The sequence below is a fragment of the Syngnathoides biaculeatus genome, chromosome 17 (assembly GCF_019802595.1).
Source record: "Syngnathoides biaculeatus isolate LvHL_M chromosome 17, ASM1980259v1, whole genome shotgun sequence".
Classification (NCBI taxonomy): Eukaryota; Metazoa; Chordata; class Actinopteri; order Syngnathiformes; family Syngnathidae; genus Syngnathoides; species Syngnathoides biaculeatus.
The window spans coordinates 19,765,339-19,780,343 of NC_084656.1; the positions used below are offsets into that span (position 1 = coordinate 19,765,339).

A 15,005-nucleotide genomic window follows, 5' to 3' on the forward strand; every position below is an offset into this window, starting at 1 on the left:
CTTTGTGACCCGATCTAAAATCGTCACAGTCTGGCGTGAAACGTGACTCGTCCCATCGGCAACTATAAATATGTTTAACGTGTAAACATAAAGGGGGAACTGAACCGGGCTTCACCGATCCTTGTCTCTCTCTCCCGGCTTTGCTTCCCTTCCTCTCGCGCCCAATATTTTTACATTGCGGCGTCCGTTTTGATTTTGAAAAATGTCTTTTCAGGCGGTGATGGCGGGCAAGGCGGGGAACAAGCGCACTGGCGTGATGCGAGGAGGCCTCGTCCTTTGCCTTCTATCGGGCGCCGTCATGTTTCTACTCCTGTACTCGACGTTGCCAACCCGAGCGGACATTCGGTAAAAAAAAAAAAAAGTGGTGGTATTTTAATTGGTGTAATGATGGAAAACCACGATTCTGACTTTACGGTGTGTAATATTTGGAAAAACGTGTGTAAAAATTCATTGATTCCGGGATGTTGGAGCACTCATTATTTAAGAGAACACTGAACTGTAAAATTCTTGGTCTGGATAAGGATAGCAACTTTTTGTGCAGTCTAATCCAGCATGAAGGGTACTGATGACCGTCATTTCCGGCCTCCAGAGCGCACCGGATTATAAGGCTCGCCCAGTGCATTTGTAAAGGAAATACCATTTGGTACATACATAAGCCGCACCTGTGTAAAAGTCGCAAGTGCCCACATTGAAACACGAGATATTTACAAAAGAAAGACGCTACACAGAAAGAGTTTTCAAAGTTTTAATACCTTAGCTTAACATAGCAACAACACGCTAGCATGGCGCTAAATGGGCTGGTTTAAAAAAAAAAAAAAATGTACTGGTAAAAATCACTGAGACACAGCAGTAAACCAGCAGCAACATGCTAGCGTGGCACTAAATGGGCCAGTTTAAAAAAAAAAAAAAAAACACCAGTAAAAATCACTGAGACACAGCAGTAACAGAGCAGCAACACGCTAGCACAGCGCTAACAGGGCTGGTTTAAAAAAAGAAAAAAAAAAGGCATACCGGTAAAAATCACTGAGACAGAGCAGTAATGCAGCAGCAACACGCTAGCGTGGCGCTAAATGGGCCGGTTTAAAAAAAACATACCGGTAAAAATCACTGAGGCACGACAGTAACAGAGCCGCAACATGCTAGCACAGCGCTAACAGGGTTGGTTAAAAAAAGGAAAAAAAAAACATACCAGTAAAAATCACTGAGATACAGTAGGAATGCAGCAGCAACACTTACGCTAGCATGGTGCTAAATGGGCCGGTTAAAAAAAAAAAATACCGGTAAAAATCACTGTGACACAGCAGTAACCCAGCAGCAACACGCTAGCGCGGCGCAAAATTGACCGGTTAAAAAAAAGAAACCAACATGCTGGTAAAAACCACCCAGACACGGCAGTAACAGACCAGCAACACGCTAGCACAGTGGTTACAGGGCTGGTTGAAATAAAAAAAAAAAAATATACGGGTAAAAATCGGAGACATGGCAGTCACGTAGAAGTACCATGCTAGCACAGCACTAACGCTAGCGTGGCACCAAATGGGCCGGTTTGAAAAAAAACATACAGGTAAAAATCACTGAGACACGGCAGTAACAGACCAGCAACACTCACGCACAGCCCTAACAGTTGCGCTTAACAAAAAAAACAAAAACGGTAAAAGTCACTTACTCGGCACATATATTCCACCATTTTCACTCTTACCTTTTCCGCTTGGGTGCCCCCTTGTGGCCGTTAGACAAACGCACAAATTAGCCGCATCACCGCAGGGTTGAAAGCGTGTGAAAAAACTCGCGGGTTATAAGACGGAAATTACGGTAGTTTGGTGGAGCAATAATTTAAACGAGGCTTTCGGTTTTCTTCCAGAGGTTCCCGAGAGGCCACCTGTGCGCTAAACATGGCCAACCCGCTCAACAAAAACCTGCCCAGGCCTTCTCGAAGGCGCCCGACGGACGCGTGCTCGCCCTCGGGCAACATCATGTTCATGAAGACGCACAAAACGGCGAGCAGCACGCTCCTCAACATCCTGTTCCGCTTCGGAGAGAAACACAAACTCAAGTTCGCCCTCCCCGACGGCCGCAACGATTTCTTCTACCCGTCGCCCTTCAGCCGCCGGCAGGTGAAGGGCTACCGGCCCGGCGAGTGCTTCAACGTGGTCTGCAACCACATGCGCTTCGACCCCGCGGAGGCGGCGGCGCTGCTGCCCCCCGACGCCGCCTACGTCACCATCCTGCGTCACCCGGCCCGCGTTCTGGAGTCGGCCTTCCGCTACTACGGGAGCGCCGTGCCGCTCACCTGGAGTATAGGCGGCGGCGGCGACAAACTGGAGGAGTTCCTCAGGAGTCCTCGGACCTTCTACAGGGCTCACGCCTACAACGCCTTCTACCTGAAGAACTTGCTGTTATTCGACTTGGGCTCGGACAACGACCTGGACGCGGACCACCCCGGGGTGACCGAGGCCATTCGGACCTTGTCCCGGAGGTTCCACCTGGTCCTCATCGCGGAGTATTTCGACGAATCGCTCATCCTGCTCAAGGAGACTCTGTGTTGGAGCACGGAGGATATTCTGTACTTCAAATTCAACACCCGCGCGAGATCATCCGTCACCCGTCTGAGCCCGGAGTCCAGCCACCGGGCCTTGGGGTGGAACGGCGCCGACTGGAGGCTCTACCGACACTTTAACGCCACCTTGTGGGACAAAGTGGAGGCGTACGGGCGGGAGAGGATGAAGCGGGACGTGGCCGAGCTCCGGCGGAGGAACGCCGAGATGCGAGCGCTCTGCCTGGAAGGCGGGGAGGCCGTGGAGGCGCCCCGCATCCGGGACCGCCGCTTCCTGCCCTGGCAGCCCCTGGGGGGGGAGTCCATCCTGGGGTACAACTTGAGGAACGGCATCCGTCCCGAACTGAGGACCGCGTGTGAGAAAATGCTCACGCCTGAGATTCAATACCTGGCGGACTTGGGGGTCAGCCTCTGGCTTACGAGGCTGTGGGGGTGGTTCAAAGACGTTATTTGCTGATTAAACCTTCATTTAGGCGTCACGTCGCCACTTTTATGCAAGCCAAAATGTGATTTACAATTTTTAAGGGGAAAAAAAAAAAAAAAAGAGGGAACTGCAGTCAAAAAAAAAAAAAAAAAAAAAAGAATTTGGCCACTCTGATGTGGAAAAACTGTAGATTGCTCCATGGAAACGTGATCTTTGTTCATCGTTCAAAACTGCTTCCATATGCGTTATGAATCACACGTGTCAACATTTTCCATCAGATTCAATTTTTCTTTCGAAACTGAAAGTTTCAATATTGAGTTTCACGTTTCAGTTTGAAAACGAGAGTTTCGAGCGATGGTTTAACCTCGAGTTCAACTTTAAAATTGCGGTTTCGAGTCAAGAGTTGTAACGTAAAAAGGATTTTTTTTTTTTTAGAATCTCTGACATACAAACACAAAATATAAAAATATACACAGTCGCGTTGGTAAAATGATGCCAAATACGATGAAACTAGCATAAAATACGTCCAAACTTCCCGTTGCTAGTTGAGTCTTGGCTTCGAAAGAACGCGAGAGGTGGGAATTGACCCCACCGTACAGGGCACTTAACCAGGCCTCCTGAAGTTACGTCACCCCACGTGCGCTAAACTCAGACAAACAATTAGCAAAAATGGCGGCGCAGCAAGAAAAGACTAGAGCGAAATTGTCCAACTTACCAGCTGATTTCTCACTCGCATTCTTAGCCAACAGTGAAATATCGTTGAAAAGCAGACAGCAGGGCTTCAAATATTTCAGCGAGGGGTATTTCAATGGTATTTACACGCATATCGACGGAGAAACCATCGATATTAGCGCGAGATCTTTCCGGAGTCAGAGGAAGACCGAGAAGCCACATAATATAATATATTATAACCCAAAGACGAATTCGTCATTGAAAGTTTCCTATTTCGTGTTACATGTCACACTTGTGTGCAGAATCTGGATGTGTGTCTGTATAGCCGTTTGTGAACCGCCGTATGAAGGAAAAGAAGAAGGCGAGGCTTGATTTACGAGTTGTTTCTCTCGTTTTCTTTGCGTAACGTCACGCGCTCCCCTCAATAATTATTCTTGAATTAGTGCCGAACCTACGCAAGTCCCGACCGAGTCCGACAATCACCACTTTAGTGTCCTCAAATATCCTTCCTTCAGTCTTGGTGTCTCGGTGCACGTCGAAGGTTTTTAGGACTGCGAGTCCGGTTTAGCTTAGCTAATTAGCCGCGAACAATGGGACACGTTTGTGCAGTCAGATCATCGCAAAATATCGCTCAACACAGATCAAGTGTGTCAATCATTCACGCGGAGCTATGTTATGCAAGCGAAGAACTTTGAATTCATTTATACGAGACATGTATTGAAAATCAAATTTAGGGCTTACCTTCGAGCAAACATATCTGTTCCGGTTGATGACAAAGTTTGATCCATCGAAGGCATTTTTCTTACTGGGTCTTCGGTTTTGGAAAGGGTACGAATCGAACTCCACCAACTAGCCTTTCCGGGTACCTGTCGTCACTATTACAAAGTCCGTCACTACACCTCTTAACCACATTTTTTTGTTACATAACCAAAAATGCGCGATAAAACGCTAACAAAAGCAAAACTGGACCATGCAACGTTGTCTGAGGGAACGGCGAGTGCAAAAAGGGGCGCGGTTCATGCAGATCTCTTGGCTCTGATTGGTCAGCGACGCGGATGTCCTGTTCTTCTCTAACCAGAAGCAGAGCAGCGCCGGTGAGACGAGGGAAACAGCACCGTTTAGTGGCTATAAAGAGTATTACAACCGTAGTGATTTATTACGTTCTTTTTTTATTTAAAGGAAAATTCCGGTGGTATCCGAAACGTCATGTAACATATACTCCATCTTGATGTTAAATCCTCTCTTATTTAATTGTGTTTTGAGAAAATTTTTATCGATAATTGAGAATTTTTGCGAGTCACATGACCGACGCGGGACGGATTACGTGCTGTTCCAAACGCGGTGGAATTTTTAAGCCAAGCGCTCATCTGAGATAGGCTCCGGCACTCCCTGCGACCCTTGTTGAGGATAAGCGGCGAAGAAAATGGATGTGTTTAACTCCTTTTTTTTTTGGTTAAAGTTAGTTTTAATTACATTTTTGCGACAGATGTCCGATGACGTCACCACAGTCCCAGAATGCCCTTGTCCGCCATCTTGTGTGCATCTATTTACCTTCCACCCTTTTTTTTCCTCATGATCTTTAACTTCTGCCAATGGATGAACTCATGTTACGTTTTTATTATTTTCCGGGACTGTTTTGTATTATAAATGTATAAATTAACACGTCTGTGTGTCACGCGATGATTAATAATATTCCGAAATAGAGGTAATTAACGAAGTATGAATAAAAAGGTACTTTCCCTGACCGGGAATCGAACCCGGGCCGCGGCGGTGAGAGCGCCGAATCCTAACCACTAGACCACCAGGGACGCGTTAATATACGGAACAAGAGGGGGGAAAAAAATATACTAAACTACAATCCTGCAGCGGACCAATTCCTTCTTTTTTTTTTTTTTATTAATCGAGGCCACGTTATTAATGTAAGATGTCTAAAAATGATTTCTGCTCATGACGTGCCAACTGAGAACACGCTGAGGCTTTTATTTACAGCGCAGAACTTTTTTTTTTTTTTTTTCGAAATAAAAGGCCGATCTGCGACGATAATTAGGAAGGATGTCACAAACCCACGAGTTCCTCACTCGATGCTCGCAGATCGAAAGGCCGATAAATGGAGGGGATTTTCGCTTAAACGGGAGGAACACAAAAAAAAAGATGACCTTTTTCTTCGTCGAGGATGACACCTTTTACCGAAAAAGTTGTTGGATGCGTCAGTCAGATGAAATGGAAAAAAAATATATGTTAGAAAGGGTTGTTATTTTATTTTTTTGGTCATCCCCCCCCCCCCACCGCCTTTTTTTTTTTTTTTTAAAGATAATTTGCGTAATTCGGTGAAGTGTGAAGGACTTCCGGTGAGACGCGGCGTTGTCAAGTAAGTTCTCCATCCAAGCTGCACCGTTCTGACAAACCAAAAATAACTCTATAGATTTGCTGCTTGGTTAAAAATTCCCGGCAATAATTTCAATGTCAATTTTAATGCGTGATCATCATGACCGTGTTTAGACGCCTCTGTGTTCTCGTCGACCACCGCCAGCTTCTTCTTCTTCTTTTTCTCACTGGTGAGTCGCTTTGTTCAACCGGTGGAGACCACCCACAAGTATTTTTGATGTATTTTAGTTTAAATGTCAATTTTGTTTATTTGTTTTTTTTTTTTTTTGTCTCAGCTGGGATTCTGGATCCATGTTCCTCACTGGGACAAATCCACTCAGGTGGGGTTTGGTGTAATAATTCATACTGACATCATATTTCATGTTGTAAACCATTAATGAAGCAGATATTTATTTAATGTTTAATTTACGTCAATGTTTACCTCACATTCAATGTCTTAATCAGACAGATGAAGTCATACATCATCGTCGTCTTGTTCCGTTAATGTATTTAAATCAAATTTAATGGACTAAACGGGGCAGTGTTGGCCTCACAGTTCTGAGGTCCCGGGTTCGATCCCGGCCCCGCCTGTGTGGAGTTCGCATGTTCTCCCCCCCCCCCCCCCCATGCCTGCGTGGGTTTTCTCCGGGTGGCCACTCCGGTTTCCTCCCGTATCCCAAAAGACATGCGACATTAATTGGACACTCCAAATTGCGCATAGGTGTGACTGTGAGTGTGGCTGTGCCCTGCGATTGGGTGGCGACCGGTTCAGGGTGTACCTCGCCTCCTGCCTGTTGACAGCTGGGATAGGCTCCAGCACTCCCCGCGGCCCTCGTGAGGATAAGCAGCTAAGAAAATGGATGGATGGAAACAAGTATTTTAGCATTCATTGCATAAACGATGTCATGATGTGGTTTCAGCGCGATGTAGGCCCGATAAGTACCTGACCAAGTACGAGCACTGCCAACTTGCCTCACCAGGTAACCGACGAGTTTTCGGGCAAAAAGTCGGAAAAAGTGAGTTGAGCGTTTTTTTTTTTTTTTTTTGCGTTAGGTGGTGTTGCTGGCTTGGAATGTTTTGGAAAATACCGCCATCCAAGTACGAAGCGCTGTCAGTGGAGGCGTGGGGCGGACGAGCGGGAGGAAGCGAACGTCACGCTCGTCATTCTGCAAAGGTCAGCCCTGGAAAACTTTGGGGGGGGGGGACAAAACAAAACAAAAAGAGAGAGAAAAGCCCCACAAGCAAAGAAAGACAACAAAAATAAGAAATGAAACCCAAAAGACATTTGATCATTAGTCACTGACGGCCTTCCCAGTAAATGTGGATATTTGACTTCTAAAGCCGTCAATGGCAGTGAATGTTAGAAACAAAAAAAAAAAAACCATAATACTCCATTATACAAAATAACAAAAAATACCTAAAAACAAAACTGTAGAAACTTTTACCTCATACTTAAGAACAAAAGACAACAAAAATTACAATATAAGGGCCTATGGAAACAATTAAAAATTGCAAATTACAAAAACTAAAGATAATCACAAAAAAAAATACCATTTCAAAAAAAGATTACAAAAACAAAACAGAAAAAATAAATCATGAACAAAACAACAAAATCGCAAAAAGAGCATCTGACAATGAAAACAATAAAAAAAACAAATCGACAAAAACAACATGAATCAAATTTAATAACAATGCAAATACTAATAATAATACTAATAAAACGATGACACAAAGTTACAAAACAAATTCAAACTATCAGCAACAGAAAAAAAAAAAATCTACAAAACCTAGGACAGAAAAGGTCCCTCTCCAAAAAAAACAACAAAAATACTGCAACAGAAAAGTAAGGTAACACAAATTATTAGAAACAACAACAACAATAAAAAAGCCAGAATACCCCAACATAGAAAATAACAAAAATCCCCCAAAAACACAACTCTGGAAAATTTTACCCCATCCTAAATAACAAAAGACAAAAAATTACAATATAATGGCCTATGGAAACAATTAAAAATTGCAAATTCCAAAAACTAAAGAAAATCACGCACACAAAAAAAAAACTGCCCAGCACAAAAATAAAGAATACAAAAACAAAACACACAAAAAATAAATCATCAAAAATACTAATGACAAAACAATAAACACCAAATAGCAAAAAAAAAAAAAGCATCTCACAAAAAGAAAATTACAAAACCATAAAATAACAAATCGACAAAAACAACATGAATCAAATATAATAATACGGATACTAATAATCATACTAATAAAACAATGACACAAAGTTACAACACAAACGAATAAAAACAATCAGCAGCAAAAAAAAAAAAAAAAAAAAGACAAAAAGGTCCCTCCCCACGAAACAACAAAAATACTACAACAGAAAGTAAAGACACAAATAAGAAGCTACAAAAAAAACAAAAAAAATTACAAAACAACTAAAAAGTACAAAAAGTTAAAATCACAAAAGACCAACAAAGGAAAACAAAAATACTACAAAACAACTACAACAAGTAAAATGCACAACTACAGAAAAGTAAAAAATAAAAAAATTACAAAATCAAAAAAGTTGATTGAAATTTTTGTGGAATCTTTCAGGACAGCAAAGTACTGCAGAATGTACAAGAGCACGAAGGAGACGTCGACCGACGTGGAAGTGTACACCAGTCACAACTTGACTGTGGAGGTTCTGGAACAGGTCGGATCCAAATGCTCCAAAGACGCCTTCACGGCGCACCCGAGCAGCCTGCGTGAGTTCCGACCGCGACCGAAAAAAAACGACTTCTACAAAGATTCGACGTAAGACGTTTGTTTTGCGTGATCCATATTTGACGTTTTCACGTTTGTTACGCTTCCAGTGCGCTGCGGGCCTCCGCTTCACGCGACCTTCCGGCGCCATTCGGGGAGTCGCGTCGACGTCGGCGCCCGGTGGTCCGTCGACGACGCCGAGGTCGTCGGGTCCGTCTGCGTGCGGCGCAGAGAGGCCGGAGACCGCCATCGCCGTGGCGATGGACCCTGGCGCCGGGTAGCTAAACCAGCTTGCACAATTTAACTTCCTGAGGCTGCTTTATACGTTCCCAAGGACGCAATATAAATATTTGATGTTGTTCTATCAATACTGCGATCTCAATTTTCACGATATCGATATTCAAAGCTGCTGTATCGAAACCGGCTGAGCATTCCATATTTGCCTCTGTCGTAACAACGACTGACAGACCGCAATATCGATACTTAATGTGGCGATAATCAAGACTTAGACAGTGATACCAATATTTGACACTGTGTATTGCGACTGATATCACCAATACGATGATGGTGTATCGACATTGAAATTGTGTCTGCAATATTTCACGCCGGCGGCTTTGATGTAGAGATCACAGTATCGGTATTTTGTGTCGGGGCGTCACACCGCGACAGCCAGATCAATATTTGACGCGGAGTGGATCGATACTGTCAACGATACCGATCGATATTTGATGCTCATGATATCGGTACGGAGAACACAAAAGCAGTATATAATGCTAGTCTCGGGATACATAAAAAATTGCATTTAAGGTTTTGTCATTATGGACGGGTTTTTTTTTTTTTGTCACACGGTCTAGACGTGTTGCCGAGGCGCGTCCGGGTGCCACCTGGCGGGCGCGGTGGCCCCGTCGCCGCTCGAGGTTCAGCTGGCTTGCGAGGTCAGCGACAAGTGCTCAGAGTGCCCGTGGGGGCCCATCTACACGCTGCCGCCGGGTGACGCATCATCTTTAACGCGCTATTCGCCCCGTGCGGTTTTTTTAATCACTGAGGCGACAACGGATGTTATCGCGCTCCAGAGCTGACGAAGCCGCCGCTCAACCTGCACGCGGTGGAAGACAAGATGGCCGACGCAAGAGGACGAAGGAGGATTTCACTGACGTGGACGGTACGAAAATACGACGGATTAGCAGTAGCGGCATAGCGTGAAAACGTGTGAATGTTGACAAGCGATGGTGTTAAAAATAGAAGCGTCGGAATAAACGCGAAGGTTTATTTTGTTTTTTTCCAGTTCTCCGAGGAATGCGACGGCTTCCGCGTGTCCGTGGGCAAGGCGTCGGGCGAGCCCCCCCTAGAGGTCCTCGACGTGACGCGGCCGCCCGTCGCGTTGCTGCTGTCCGGCTCCGACTTCCGCGTCCACGTCGAGGCGTTCAACAACGTGAGCGCGTCGCCGGCCGCCGGCGTCGCGCTAACTGCGCCGCGCGGTGAGTCTGACGACTTTTGTGAAATCGCCAGATTGATGTTGTCGGGATATCGATACAGAGTTCACAATTTGACTTTCCTTTGCATTGATGAGGAAATTGGGATATTGCTATTCCGTCGATATAGCGATCACGATTATCGATCGATTTGATGACGGTGTATCAGTACCCTAATTTGACACCATTGTGTCGATACTGAAATATTGATACCGGCGTTCAGTTAAGCCGTATCAATATGGATTATGATTGGTAGTTGATGCGGGTATCTCAAAGCAGAGATTGATTGAATGTGAAATTAGGCTATCGCTAATATAGCATCGATACCACAATTGTGATATCATCACTCGACGATGCTAGCATAAGAAGCGATGTTCAACATGCTAGGATATCAATAGAGAAATCATGATAATCGTGCCATTGCAGAGATGATTCCTATGTGTCAAAACACGGGATGCACAGCATTTTGCTCCAAGCGGCCATTTTGGGCTCATGTCAGCCATTTTGTGAATGTTACAGTTGCCGACGACGACGGCGGTCACGCTAAGCTGAGGGTGAGCGTCCACAACCGGACGTCCTTCAGCGTGTTCTGGCAGGACGACCTGGTCAGCGAGTACTCGTGCTTCTCTCTGGAGTGGCGCGCCACCGACGGCTCGCGCCCACCAAACGCGTCGTACGAGTCGTTCTACGAGAACGCCAACAACTTCTGGACGCTGGTCGACATTCCAGGTGTGGCTTTTACGACCGCATCTTCGTGATAATCGGCGTGTTGGGCCAAAATCATACGCGGCGGTACGTCGACTTACTAGCGCCGCTACTTGCTGGTTTCAAGTTAGCGTTCTGAATTCCAGAGCCGCTGCGGCCGTACACCGGCTACGTCGTCCGGCTGCACGTGCGTGACCGACATCCGCCGTGCAACCTGAAGCGAGTCAACAACAGCCAGGAGGCCACTTACGCCACGGCCCGCTTTTACTTCCTGGAAGGATGTGAGTGTATCGAGACACCTGCGTTGCGCGATGACATTGCGAGTTTGCGGGATTCTGGAATATGATATCAACGTAGAGATCTTAGAACTGATAAATTGGCATCATACCCAAATTGATACCCAAGACTCAAATTGCTGGAGCGTGATCTTGGTAATGATACGTTAGCATCCAATTGTGACGTCGCTACCGATTCACCAGTACAGAACAGTGATATCGTAATCTCACCATCGATACTTCCTCGCTCGTTAGCCCGTTACGAATACGTCGAAATCACGATATCGGCACCATGACACCAGCAAGGAAAACCGATTTCCAGACTTTGGTATCGTTACGCTCGCGTCAAACGGTAAAACTGGTATCGATACAGCGGCGTCAAATGTCGATACGGCCGTCTCTGTATCAAAACACCTGCGCCTAGGTCACAATACGCCGTTATAAATTGATCTCACATTATCGTAATAGAAGTATTCTGTTCTCGGTAACAAAAAAATCAGCATCCATTAACAATATTCTGATCTTGGGGTTGATTCATCATCATTGCGAAGTGATATCGCCATCTGAATATTCATTTGATACAGTCGCATCAAGTAGCGACGATGCCAATATCGATATCCCTAACGATCTCGGCAACATCAGATAGCGGTAAGATGATCTCGGCATGAAATGGATATTTCTTGATCTCCGTATCAATAGTGACGTCGCAATTACACAATTGATACACGGGCATCAAGTAGCGATACCGAAGTTTCGATTTGATTATTAGCTCCGGTTAGCGCTCCAGCCAACGTCAGCATGGCGCCCGTCACGTCGTCCTCCGCGGAAGTGAGCTGGTCGCCCGTCCGGCGGGAAGACCGGCGCGGGTTCCTGCTGGGCTACGTGATCTACTACGCCGAGGACCGGCAGCCGGAGAAAAGTAAGACCAACGGCTTTGCGGGTGGACTCTTGGACCGCCAATCGGTGGAAAGTTTCCACAAAATTTCCGTCTGAACCCAACACAGGTATTTGAAAAGCTCGACAGCTGGCGGCAGATATGGAAGACTGTAAAACTGAATCATTGAGATACAGAATACAAAACAGTTTTGGCATAATTGCAACTTATTCACGTAATAATTGCCGTTTTTTCTTTTTGTAGATGTCAGTGTGGGACGGCAGGTACGCAGCTACATACTGGAGGGTCTCCGCAGCGGGGCGGTGTACCAGATCCAGGTGTCGGGGTTGACACGGGTCGGGCCGGGGGTCCGCAGCGCCCCCACCTTGCTGGAGACGCGGCGTGAAGGTTTCTTTGACCTCACGGCACTCCTCATAGCCTCGACCCTGGTCGTGCTGGCGGCCATGTTGGCGTCGCTCCTCTTTAAAAGGTATTTCCTCGAGCTAGCGGCCGGCGCCCACGTCGCCGAAAGGGGGACACGAGAAGTCAGCTTGTGTCTACTTTCGTGTCCATCAAGCAGGGCCAAAGCCGTGTTTTGGCCCACCATTCCCAACCCCGCCAAGAGCAGATCCATGCAGAAACTCAACGGACCCACACAGCTGGTAAGCGTCCGTTTGCCACGGGAATGACATGTCGGCCATTTTGGCTCCCAAGAGTCACGTGAGGCTCATTTCTGGGTGTCCTTGGAATTATTAACACCACACTTATGAAAATTAAGACCACGAAGCCTATTTTGCGGGGCAACAAATAAACACGAGGACGCCTATCACGAGATAACCACAAAAATGAAAATTTGCAGGAAGTCATTTTGGCTCCAAATGGACCACTTGGCTCCTTTTTGGGGGATTTCTTCTCCTTCAAAGACTTATTGAATATTATTAACGCCACAATTTTTTTAAATTCGAACCCCGAAGTCAGTTCTAATGCGCAATCTGAAATCTGGTTGGCACGTAAGTAGCCGCAGCCCACGTTTGAAGACACTGGAACGGTGCCATTTTGCCTCAAAATGACATTTAAGCTATTTTATTTCCATTAATAATTTTAAGAATTAACTTCAAATTCACTACACAGAAAGTCCATCATGTTCCTCAATAATTTTTGGTGTGATCATTTTTTAGGGGTCCTTCAAAGACAAACCATTCATTCTCGAGATTTTGTCACATCGTAACCAAATTTAAACCACAAAAAAAAATAGACATTAAATACAAAACTAAAAAAAAAGTGAATATAATATTTCCAAATGTGAAAAAAGTACTCACACCCATATAATGTACAAAAGTACACGTACTGATTCAGCTCCTTACTTAAAAATACAAACTATACTGTGCGATACAATTCTAGTAAAATCTTGAAAAAAAATTGTTACATACCTGTTTTTACATACCTGTTTTCATTTGGCATATTAAAAAAAACCTGCACACAGTAGTTTGCCTCTTTTATTAATGTGCACGCCACTTTTACTGAGAAGGAAAACTCCACCACTTAAGAAGTTTTACTGCAAACGTACTTCTGACAGGATAATCAGGAGTGAATGTGCTATAGGTCCTGCATGAGTTAAAAAAAAAAAAAAAAAATACATAAAAATACAAATATAGGTCATGATCATGAGAAAACAAAATAGCTTACTTGCCTGTTATTTTTCAGATTAGCTTGCGTTTTGGAACGACACAGGTTTGTTTTTAAAGTGGTACAAGACATTTGCCACAAATCTTTCCTGTTACTAAAACTTTTTTTTTTTTTTTTAAATAACTGTAGACCAGGGGCGTCCAACTTATTTTTCCCTCGGAGGGGCCAGAAAATATCTTTAACTGCCTCATCGTAAACTAATTTCGTAATCAGAAAGCAACACTAATGGGTCTTTCAACTATTGTTGATATTTGGTAACACAAACATGCTTGCAATAACGCAACTATCATACGTATGACGTGACAATTTGAAATTTTTATTAAGATTTCAACAAAAACGGGAGTTGATACAGGTGATGTGCCATCGAGGGCCGCGTGAAATCATGCGGAGGGCCAGATCTGGCCCCCGGGCCTTGAGTTTGACACCTGTGCCGTCAACAAACATCTTGCTTCCCGGTCGACGTTCCCGTCTGTCACGGATTATTCCGCCGATTAATACCCTCATCAATCACGGCGGTCCAAATGGATGACGCAGAACGTTGACGGAAAGTCCAGATGTTTGCAAATGTTGCGTTTGAAAGTATTTCAATTTGTCAGAAAAATCATTCTACTCGTTGGTGCGTTTCCGTGTGGATGGCAGCTGCTCCAAACCACGCTCAAGCTAGAAGAATGCGACAGGGCGAGCCTGCTCGTCGTGGAGCCCCGAGCGCCGCCTTCCGTGCGCCGCTCCGCCGCCGTCGACGACGAGCCAGGGGTCGCGACCTCCCGCGGTCCACCCGCGGCCCCCTCCGGCGGATACACCAGCTTGGACGTCATCCAGCAGATGATGATGATGATGACAACGGCGACGACGACTCACGCGGGGGACTACAAGACGCAGATTAGCGTGGAGCGCGACGCTCGCGTACGTTTGATGGACATGGAAAACGCGCATTTATCGTGATCCAATCGTCCTCCGGTCCTGCAGGGGGCGACGCATTAAGCACAAAAAAGACGGCTTGTTTAAAAATGTGCTGTTTTTTTTTTTTTTTTTTTACTGAAAGGTCACATCAAACAGAAGCTTGTGTATATGAAATAATTTACACTCACGTCAGTGCTTTCTTATAGAAAATAGATGAAAACCAATTTGGGGACTTTTGACTCAACACAATTTCATCAGTCACCGCAGCTGGCACTAGACGCTAACCATGCAAATAATAAACTCATATCATTTTATACAACCCCAGCTTAGGCAC

General features: G+C 45.2%; 2 protein-coding genes and 1 non-coding gene across 5 annotated transcripts; 2 read left to right on the forward strand and 1 right to left on the reverse strand.

Annotated features, from left to right (window-relative positions):
• Positions 1 to 220: 220 nt before the first annotated feature.
• On the forward strand, positions 221 to 4,416 carry gal3st1b (galactose-3-O-sulfotransferase 1b). The gene is made up of 2 exons (XM_061802054.1): positions 221 to 345; positions 1,862 to 4,416. The coding sequence occupies exons 1-2, from the start codon at positions 221 to 223 to the stop codon at positions 3,009 to 3,011; spliced, it is 1,275 nt and encodes a 424-aa protein (XP_061658038.1). The 3' UTR covers positions 3,012 to 4,416.
• Positions 4,417 to 5,386: 970 nt separating this feature from the next.
• Positions 5,387 to 5,458, reverse strand: trnae-cuc (transfer RNA glutamic acid (anticodon CUC)). The gene has a single exon. It is a non-coding gene; the product is annotated as a tRNA-Glu (tRNA).
• Positions 5,459 to 6,024: 566 nt separating this feature from the next.
• On the forward strand, positions 6,025 to 14,899 carry LOC133491257 (uncharacterized). Of its 3 annotated transcripts, none has more exons than XM_061802252.1 (15): positions 6,025 to 6,205; positions 6,311 to 6,355; positions 6,935 to 6,994; positions 7,068 to 7,188; positions 8,610 to 8,761; positions 8,870 to 9,036; positions 9,614 to 9,749; positions 9,833 to 9,921; positions 10,045 to 10,237; positions 10,751 to 10,960; positions 11,083 to 11,217; positions 11,981 to 12,130; positions 12,350 to 12,575; positions 12,663 to 12,747; positions 14,411 to 14,899. In XM_061802252.1, exons 1-15 carry the CDS (start codon positions 6,136 to 6,138, stop codon positions 14,711 to 14,713), a joined length of 2,142 nt encoding a protein of 713 aa, XP_061658236.1. In that variant the 5' UTR covers positions 6,025 to 6,135; the 3' UTR covers positions 14,714 to 14,899. The 3 variants fall into 3 exon arrangements, with proteins under 3 accessions (XP_061658236.1, XP_061658237.1, XP_061658238.1); XM_061802253.1 differs by having other exon boundaries at positions 12,666 to 12,747; XM_061802254.1 differs by having other exon boundaries at positions 6,184 to 6,205; positions 9,614 to 9,694.
• The last annotated feature ends 106 nt before the right edge of the window (positions 14,900 to 15,005 follow it).

Excerpts from the sequence above, each read along its gene's own strand:
- LOC133491257 (XM_061802252.1), top strand. The coding sequence starts at position 6,136 with ATGACCGTGTTTAGACGCCTCTGTGTTCTCGTCGACCACCGCCAGCTT. Across the intron at positions 6,206-6,310 it reads TCTTCTTCTTTTTCTCACTG|CTGGGATTCTGGATCCATGT; the intron begins GTGAGTCGCTTT and ends TTTTTGTCTCAG. Across the intron at positions 10,961-11,082 it reads GACGCTGGTCGACATTCCAG|AGCCGCTGCGGCCGTACACC; the intron begins GTGTGGCTTTTA and ends TCTGAATTCCAG.
- gal3st1b (XM_061802054.1), top strand. The coding sequence starts at position 221 with ATGGCGGGCAAGGCGGGGAACAAGCGCACTGGCGTGATGCGAGGAGGC. Across the intron at positions 346-1,861 it reads CCAACCCGAGCGGACATTCG|AGGTTCCCGAGAGGCCACCT; the intron begins GTAAAAAAAAAA and ends GTTTTCTTCCAG.